Source organism: Mesoplodon bidens (assembly GCF_964165515.1).
Source record: "Mesoplodon bidens genome assembly, chromosome: 4".
Classification (NCBI taxonomy): Eukaryota; Metazoa; Chordata; class Mammalia; order Artiodactyla; family Ziphiidae; genus Mesoplodon; species Mesoplodon bidens.
This window is the reverse complement of record NC_138160.1, coordinates 145,714,179-145,723,510: the sequence shown is the minus strand read 5'-3', so window position 1 is coordinate 145,723,510 and position 9,332 is coordinate 145,714,179. Positions and strand designations below refer to the sequence as shown.

Genomic DNA, 9,332 nt, shown 5'->3' with positions numbered 1-9,332 from the left:
AGCTAGGCTGACCCCCTCTTCACCATGACAATAAGTGCAGAAGGCCAGGGCCCTCGAATGTCAGAACTGGTCCTGACGCCAGGTGAGTGAGGGCTAAGAAAACATAGACATGGGGTGGGGGTCAGGGTTCAGGGGTGATTCAGGGTGAATTATGGGGGGCCATGTGGGACCTGCCTCCTTTGTCAGGGTCCAGTAGGGTCCCAGTTTGTTTGGGGGTGGTGCAGAGTCAAAGCTGACAGGACCCACTGGAACATTTGCTGCAGGAAAGCTGGCATGCAGCTTCTGGAAGCTAGCAAGTGAGACCAACTCAAGCTTTGTGAGGGGCAGAAGCATATCTGAGTTCAAGACTTGGCTCTGTGCAATCTTGGGTGAGTGACTAAACCTCTCTGAGCCTCCATTTTTCCATCTGTAAAGTGGGATATTCACTGCTACCACCCCACAGGGTTGTGAGAAGGTGGTCCTTGTTGGGGCTCAGTAAGTTAACTCATGTTTTCACTCGGCAAACATTTATTGCCCCAGTGGTTAGAAAAGGAGGGAAGTCAAGCTTGTCAAGGTCCCCCCGACTGTGCCCGGCACTTTGCCTGCAGGACACAACTCACTTCCTACTCACAAGGCAGCTGGGAGGTAGGTTCTGCTGTTAGCCCTGTTTGACACAGGAGGAAACAGGTGTGCCTTGGAGGAAGCCAGGGCCCGGGGGTGGCTTAAGTGGTGACCCCTAGACCCAGGACCTGGCCTAGGCTGGGCTGGAGGCCACAGGACTGGACCTTCTGGCCAGTGCAGCCAAGGGAAATGAGACCCGCATTGCAGGGCCTGGCTCCTGGCAGGATCCAGGCAGGCAGGTGGGATGGCAGGATCCCAGGCCCCTGTCCCGTTCAGATCTTCTCCACGTAGTTTCCTGGGAAAAGGCCCTCCTGGCCATGCAGCCGGCCTTTCCACCAGCCTGAGGCATCTGTGGGGGAGAAGAGAGCGTGAGGCTGAGCTCAGCCTGCTCCGGAGAAAGCCTTTCATGCTGGCTCTGTGTCTGTCTTTCTGTCTTACTCGTCTGCACTGGCCTGGCATAAGGCAGAAGCTGAAAAGAGAAGACAGAAGGGCAATTCCCCAGCGGTCTCACTGCCGAGGGCCCGGTTTTGATCCCTGGTCCGGGAACTAACGTCCCACGAGCCGAGCGGTGCGGCAAAGAAAAGAAAAAACATGTCTTTTAGGGGACTTCCAAAAAAAAAGAGAAGACAGAAGGAAGGGAGGGAGCAACGCGTGGGTTTTCCTTGCCACTGGCTCACACTCTGACATTTTCTAGACCATTCACTTGTGCTAGTCCCTCATCCATCTCCTCCTATAGGTCCCTCCCCATAATCCCCTTGGTGGAACAAGGAATGACCCCTAAGGGTTCCCCTACCCACCTGCAGAGGGTGCTGTTGAGTCCCAGGCTCCTCTAGGGGCAACCCAGGGGCAAGGTAGGAGGTCTGGAGGCCTGGGCCATCCAGACATGGCCCATTTCCTACTCACAAGTAGGTTCTGCTATTAGTCCTAGTGCTTGACAGGTGAGAAGAATGAGGCTGGGGTACGGGGTGCGATACAAGTGAGGCCAGGCTCCCAGGGTGGCTTAGGAGGTGACCTCCAGACCCTGGCTCCTCCCATTTCTGCCGTGGCACACACACCTTCCATGAGGATCTCGATGACCTCGTTCACGTTGAAGCTCAGCTCGTCCACATCTTGGCCCACGTACTGGTACAGTGCCCGGCACCTTGGGCCATGTGTCCGTGGCTGGGGCTTAGGTCGGCCCACACCGGGCACAGGTCTCTGCCCTATGCTGCGCTTCCTCTGCATGCTGTGGGCACATGGAGGCACTCGTCATAGCCCCAGACACTCCCCCACCTCCTGGGGCTGCCCTCCCACACCACCTACCCAGCCATGCCCTGGTCAGGCACATTGAGGAATTCTGTGTTGTGCTCCGAGGGGGGCCGTGCCCGTGGGCGTCTGCTGGCCCCCAAGGCTGAGGAAGGAGGGCCCTGTGGCGGCTTCTGGGAGCCCCGTCTGGATGTGAACTCCAGGGGTAGGGGGCCCCCTCTGGCAGAGGGAGGCACCCCATTGCGATCCAGGACTGCAATGAGATGGGGGCATTTGTCAGGGTGATGCTAGGAGGATTTGGGGGGACTTGGCTCCAAGTTCCCTGTCTGAGGGAAGAGGCAGCTACTCTTAACCGAGTATGGTAAGGAATGACCTGGAGGGAGAGACCCTGGGGCTAGGAGACCCTAGAGGGAGACTCTGAAGGGGTAAGATTTTCCCCTACCCTCTTCTGTAGGAGGGTTTTTGTGGGTGGGTCTTGGAGGATGAATAAGAGCTCAAGTGGAGTAGGAATTTGGGAGACAGGCAGAGCAAACAGCCCAAGCAAAGGCCTGGAGGTAAGAACAAATTTGGTAAGTTGGCAAAATAAGATGTAGCTTGCATGACAGGAGTGTAAGGTGGGAGGAGAGAAGAGGTCAGTGGTTAGCTGGGTTCGGATTCTGAAGGGCTTTGAATACCAAACTAAGCTTTGGCTTTATTCTTTGGGAGATGGGGAGCTATGGAGAGTTCTGGACAGAAAAGAAGAGCATGGTCAACTCTGCTTGTTAGATCCTGTCGACAAGAGGTCTGGCTTAGGCCTTGGAGCCCACAAGAGGCAAGGAAGACACTTAGTGGGGGGTGTTTCTTCACCTCTAGGGGGCCCGGGAGCTGCCCGGGTAGGGGCCTGGGCCGACCTTCTGGGTTTTCCCTGGGCCATTCCTTTCCGTGTAGGCTCTGAAAGGGAAAGGGGAAAAGATGTAGGGATTTGAGTGGTGACTAGACAAGGTTCTTGGCCCCGCCCACAGGTCCAATCCACTCTGTGGCTCCGCCCCGGTCCCCGCCCCCCCGGCTCACTGGCTCTCCCATCAGGTGGGAGCCCCTTAGTTACTGGAACACTGGTTCCGCCCAATAATTGGCTCCGCCCCTCCGGGAACCTATCTCTTATTGGCTCCTGGGCCCGCCCACTCCAAGGCTCTCCCCATTCATAGCCGGCTCAAGGGTGGACTCCCTGGCCTCGCCCCTTCCATGTTTCTCGCCCACTCATTGGTCACCTCGCGAGCCCTGCCCTCTTCACGGCCGCGTTCTCTCTTTAGGTCTCTCAAGTCCCGCCCCTCCATGGCCCTCACCCACCCTTGGCCCGCGCCACTGGCTTCGCCCCCACAGCCTTGATTGGTCCCTATGGCTGGTCCCGCCCCTAGGGGCGTAGACTCACTGGAGCTTTTGGGCAGTCCGTCACCCACGCCGACCGAGAGGGTCCGGCCGCTAGCCTTGAGCGTCGCCACGTCGCCGGAGCCACGGGAGAAAGTGACGCTGCGGGTGCCACCTCCGCCCCAGCCCTCCTTCTTCACCCGGAACTGTAGTCTGTGAGGAGAGGAGGAAGCTGTGGGGGTCCCCACCTCCCCCCAAGAGGGGGTCACCTCCCCATCCCATCCTTGCCGGACCCGGGCTGGGGCGGGAGGGGGCGAAGCACGGGCTTATTTCGGCTGGTCCGTAAGGCGGAGGAGGAAGCACTGTGCCCAGCCCGAGGATGGTGCAGGAGGTGAGGGTCGTACGTGTCGCTGAAGGTGAGGGGCAGGGGCCTCCGCACCGCCTCCTCGAAGCGCTTGCACAGGATGCTGACGAACTCGGTCTTGAAGACGCTCTCCAGGAAGCTGTCGGCCGCGTCTTCTTGGAGGATGAAGAAGTCGTCCTGCCTCGTGCTGGGGGAGGGGCGGGAGGAAAGGCAGGTGAGAGTGACAGGTGAGGCTGGCAGAAGGACTGACATTTGAGATGCGACAGGGGAGGGTCAGGGGTCAGGTAAGGGGCAAGTGAGGGGTTACACAGGTGGGGGGAAACGGGAGAGGTGGCAAGGAGCTGGAAAAGGTGGTAACGGTCAGGTGAGGGGACAGGTGCTGTTGGCAAATAAGGATCATGAATGCGAGGGCAGGTGAAGGTGACAGGTAGGACCAAGTGAAGGTTGCAGGTACAGCAGCAGGTAAGATGTTCAGGGTGACAGATGGGGTAACAAGTAAAAGGGCAGCTGAGAATGAAGGGGGCTGGCGGGGGTGCCTGTGGGAGCCCCACCTGAGGGAAACTCCCCGTAAGGCCTGGATCTCCAGCTTCTTCTTCAGGACCTCACGCACCTGGCCCTTCTCAGGTCCCTTCTTCACCTTCTCCCGCCCGATCACATACACACACTTGGGCGTCAGGATCAAGTCCCTCTTGATGGCCTATGAGGATGCAAAACCAGAGAGACTGGTGGCAGGAGCCCCGGGTGTCGGCAGCCTGGCCCCAGGGGATCAACCCCAGGCAGAGAGGTAGCGCTGGCAGGTCAGGTGAGGGTCCCTCCATGTGAAGCTACATGAGTGGTTACTTTATGTAAGAAACAGGAGGTTAAGTAAGGGTATATTGGCTAGAAAGGGGTTTCTGCGCAGTGAACAGGTACAGGGTAGGTGAAGGTATGCCTGCTGGACATGGGTGCCCAGGACCGATGAGAGTTTACCTGTGCACAGGTGTATTTGAGCCAGGTGAAGGTGTGTCTAACTGAGAGGTCTGTCTAGACTGGGTGAGAATGTACCTAATGGATAGATAGGTCCAGGATAAGTGAAGGTGAATCTGTGGTCAGGGCTTCTGAACAAGGTGAGTGTGTAATTATGGACAGATGTGTCTGGCCAGGTGAAGATGTGTCTGATGGACAGGTGTGTCTGGGCTACACGAGGGCATATTTGATGGACAGCTGTACCTACATTAGTTGAGCCTATACCTGTGGGCAGGTGTGTCTGGGCCAGGGGAGGGTGTACCTCTGGTGGGAGGTGGCCAGTCTGGGGTCAGGGTCCCAGATGTGGCCGCCTGCTAGTGCCTCACCTTGAAGCGGCGGTCGTACTTGTTGACCGAGTCAGCAAAGTCCACTCGCTCCCTCTTGCCCAGGAACTGACGCAGCTCCGGCCGCTCCTCCAGCCCCAGGTAATCCCCAACGAAGTTCCTATTGATGCTGTTCCGTCTCCGCTCCTTCTTGTTCAGCAGGATGTTGGAAGCTGTGGCGACACAGGGTGGGGGGGCAGAGGTCACAGCCTGGCTCCTCCAGGCCCCTCTGTCCTCAGCCTCCCACCTGCAGCCTCTCACCTTCCTCCCGCATCTCCTCGTACTTCCGGACTGCCACGTGGCGCCGCCAGGCCTTCTGGATGGTGCGGGCAAAGCCATCGAACTTGCGCTCTCGCATCTCCTCCAGAAGGAAGAGCTGGACAAGAAGGAGGGCCGGTGGGTCCTGGCATCTCCCCGGGGAACACAGTCTCCAGTGTCCCCTGAGCCCACCCCACCCACGTGCTCTTGCTGACAGGCACCCGCACACATGCTCTTACACTGTGGGCAAAAAATTTTGTCTTTCTCCAAATGACTGGACCCAGGGCCCCAATACGGGGCACAATCTTCTGCATTAAATTATAACTGCAGGTTTGTCTTGCTGGGTTCAAATCCCAGCTCTGCCACTTACTAGCTGTGTGGTCTTACCGGAAATGGTGTAACATCATGGTTTCTCATGCTAATTAAGCTATGGCATGTCATCCATGTGAGGTACACTTCAGTTTCAGAGATGTTAGAAATGCAAACCAGTGTGTATCTTGGAAAACCAGCAAAGTACTGCAGATGTGAAAATCTGATGGATAGGACTGGGATGTGACCGGCTACCACATGGTTGTGCAGTATACAACCTGCACACCCATCCGTGGCAGCCCTGGAAAGGAAGCTTTCATAGAAAGCAAAGAAAAGGCTTTTGAATTTTAAGAGTCTCCACCCACAGGGGACTTAGAGAATAAACTATATTAGAGCAAGTCATCTGGAATAATAACCAGTGACTATATCAGGGAAAGGAACCTACTGGATACGAAAATATTACAAATCTACAGTAGTAAAAACAATGGGGTGCTGGTCAAAGAGTAGAACAACCAGTTGGACCAGGATGGATGATGGGGAAATGTCATAATTCAAATGGAAATTTAGTGACAGAAGGGACAGCATTGTCAACCAGTGAAAATGGGAAAAGTACTGAAAATAAAGTCGGGCTTTATTTAGAAAAATAATTGACATTTCACCCAGAGGGGTTTCTCAAATACACAAATATCACATCACTGCTGAAAGCATGGCTGCCACTTTGCTGACCAAGGTGGCTGATGTCTCCCAGAAGCCCCAGGCTTCCCTGCCAGGACTAAAAGAATTCTCACTTTAAAAATATATACCTTGAAGGACTTTTAAAGCTGTGGGTGTTTAATAACTGTTCATAAAAAGTGGGGAGTTCTCACCAGGAAAAAAAAAACATCACAGGTTCACAGGTTGCAGGGAGTTGACTGGCATTTACATCTTTTGATTCTCAGACCAATACTCTGTGGGTCCATGGGTATGTGTGCAAAGCACGTTCAAGTAATGTCTCGTATAGGGTGTCTGGAGGGCACGTAAATGCATTCTGTGGTTTGCCGAGGGAAGGACAGTTATGAGTAAAGGGAGACCACCATGCAGGACTGGGGGTGGGCCAATCAACCAAGCCAGGTGTCCTCCAACCTTGTGATTTCTGCCCAGTGAAGAGGATGTGTTTTCAGTTTGGGAAATGAATCTTCCCGTCTCCAGAGTTTTAAAGGCATCTCCTTTATGCTGGGAAAGGCAGGGGTGGGTGTGCCCCAAATCTGAGCTTGGCCCTGGTGTACTCGGTTGAATAGCATTCTCCCAAAACTCCTATCCACTCGGTGGGAACTTATGATTGTGACCTCATCTGGAAAGAGGGTCTTTGCAGATGTAACCAAGTTAACATGAGGTTATACTGGAGTAGGGTGAGCCCTAAATCCAGTCTGACTGGTGTCCTTATAAGAAGAGGGAAATTTGGACCCAGACACACAGAGGAGAAGGCCATGTGATGCCAGAGGCAGAGACTATACACTAAGGATGTAGAGGTGATACGTCTACACACCGAGGAATGCCAAGGATTGCTGGCAATTGCCAGAAGTTAGGGAAAGGCGAAAAAGGATCCTTTCCTGGAAACTTCAGAGGGAGCATGGCCCTGCTCTTGATTTTGGATTTCTAGCCTCCAGAAATGTGAGAAATTAAATTTCTGTTGTGTTAAGCCATCCATGTACTTTGTTATAGTAGCCCTGGGAAACTAATACACCTGGGATGATGGGCCATGAAGGCCGATAGGCGTGTAACACATTCAAGGTATTTTGAGTTCACGTTTAGAAGAAACAAAACCCAAATCTAACATAAGTGCATTTTTAGTTGAGAAAGGCTCCAACTCCATTAAGTAATTTAATTCTTTGATCAATTTTTGATCTAGCACAGTTAACTTGTTTCCGTTTTACTAAAATTATTCTCATCAGGATCAGGTTTTTTCCTGTGCAAATTTTCAGTCTTTTTCCTTATAAAACTTTCCCAGCAAGCTTTTACCTTTGTGAATTTCATTATTTCCAGCTGATTCACCTTCTGCACCTCAAAATGTGCAGACTTCAATTTTGGTCAAAATTTGATTTTACCTTCTATCGTCTTAGGCAGCGCTAGCTTTATTTTGTCTGTTTCTTTTCAGTGTCAATTTTTATCTTTTCCTTTCAGAGTCAGATATTGCAATGTGCCAGTAACCAGCAAGCTGGATTCTCTTTCTCTCTCTTTCCCTCCCATTTTCCTTTTTTTTCCCTTCTGCTCCCTGTTTCCTTTCTTTCTTATCTATTACCACTTAAATTCTTCCAGGTGCAGTTTTAGCCTTGGACAATTTTGGTTTGTGCTAAGTTTCTACTGCTAACAATATCTACTTTGTATGCTTTGATTCTAGACTGTTTTTATTTCTTGGAGCAAATTGCCTCCATAGGGAAAAGCTCTAGGAGGTAGATGCAGACACATTTGGGGGATGAAGAATCTGGACCTCCCAAGATAGATTATTTTTGTAGCTATGAAATCTCTAGAGGCTCCACCCCACTGTGTTATGTTTTTGCTTTGATGAGAGAATAGTTACTTGTAAGTTACAGTAACATCAAGGGAATCATGCAGACAATCTCCTGGTTGTCTTCATAAAGTCCCTGAGATGCTATAGAGCAGGTGCCATGATTATGCAGGTGATGGGCACCCAGCTGGGCCTGGCCCACGTCCCCAGCATACCTTTCCCTGGTGCTACAGCTTGTCCTGGGCTGGGGAACCTAAGATTCCCTTTGGAGTCTGGTGAACCAGTACAGCTCACTGAGATGACCATTTCCCTGTCTGCTTTCCAATCCTTGCACTGAAGCAGGGGGCCAGATGGGCCCTTAGGGGATTCCTAGCCTTGGTTTTTTGTTATTCTTGTCATTGTTGCTTTTTAAAAAACTTCCCCCACAGCTTTATTGAGATATAACTGACATATAACACCATGTAAGTTTAAAGTGTACATGAATTAATTTGATGCACATATATGTTGCAAAATGATTACCACATAGGTTAGCTAACCCCTCTGTCCTGTCACATAATTACCATGTCTTTCTTGTGGTGAGAACATTGAAGATCTACTCTCTTAGCAAATTTCAGGTATATAATACAGTACTGTCAACCATAATCACTGCACTGTACATTAGATCCCCAGAACTTCTTTGTCGTTGCTGCTTTGTTTGTTTGCTTTTGCCCCTGGAAGCAGAGGTGGCATAATGTCAGTGGTGCTTCTAGCCTTTTCATAAAAGGCTAAGAGCTGGGAATTCCCTGACGGTCCAGTAATTAAAATAAAATATCCATCTCACGCATATATATGGGCTAAGAGCTGATGACACCGCACTGAAGGGATTATTCCTATATTGGAGGATGTGGAATGAGGTTTGTCTTGGAAATATCAGGGCCCGAATAGGTCAGGTCTTGGAATAAGAAAATTGCCACTTTGACCTGAATCTCAGGCCTGGGGACTCAAATGTGTTCATGAATGAAGGAATGAAAGAAGAAAAGAGGAGAAAGAAAACAAGATAGGAAGAAGGAGGGCAAAGGGAAAAATGAAGATGGTAGAAAGAAAAAAGGGATGGAGGAAAGAAGAAAGGAAGGGTCGAAAAGACATTCTGAATTCCCTGGCAGCCCAGTGAATGGTTAGGACTCCAGGCTTTCACTGCTGAGGGCCCAGGTTCAATCCTTAGTTGGGGAACTAAGATCCTGCAAGCTGTATGGAACGGCCAAAAAAAAAAAAAAGAAAAAGACATTCTGGATAAGCTGTGAGTTCTTATCTCCTCCAAGGGGATGTCACCACAGGTGGCCATGTGTTTCTTCACCTGCTTCCTGGCCCCCATGGACCGTTCAGCTAATTTAGTTTTTTTTTGAGCACCTACTATATGCTA

General features: G+C 51.6%; 1 protein-coding gene across 1 annotated transcript in view; it reads right to left on the bottom strand.

Moving 5' to 3' along the window:
• Positions 1 to 501: 501 nt before the first annotated feature.
• The window catches only part of MYO1F (myosin IF), a 33,721-nt gene continuing 24,890 nt past the window's right edge, over positions 502 to 9,332 (bottom strand). Inside the window, exons 20-28 of the mRNA XM_081232108.1 lie at positions 5,143 to 5,257; positions 4,885 to 5,054; positions 4,105 to 4,250; positions 3,594 to 3,740; positions 3,254 to 3,402; positions 2,692 to 2,775; positions 1,903 to 2,098; positions 1,656 to 1,825; positions 502 to 949 (exon numbers count right to left, since the gene is read on the bottom strand). Of these exons, the coding sequence (XP_081088234.1) occupies positions 873 to 949; positions 1,656 to 1,825; positions 1,903 to 2,098; positions 2,692 to 2,775; positions 3,254 to 3,402; positions 3,594 to 3,740; positions 4,105 to 4,250; positions 4,885 to 5,054; positions 5,143 to 5,257 (1,254 nt within the window). The 3' untranslated portion in view covers positions 502 to 872. The remainder of the gene's footprint in view (positions 950 to 1,655; positions 1,826 to 1,902; positions 2,099 to 2,691; positions 2,776 to 3,253; positions 3,403 to 3,593; positions 3,741 to 4,104; positions 4,251 to 4,884; positions 5,055 to 5,142; positions 5,258 to 9,332) is intronic.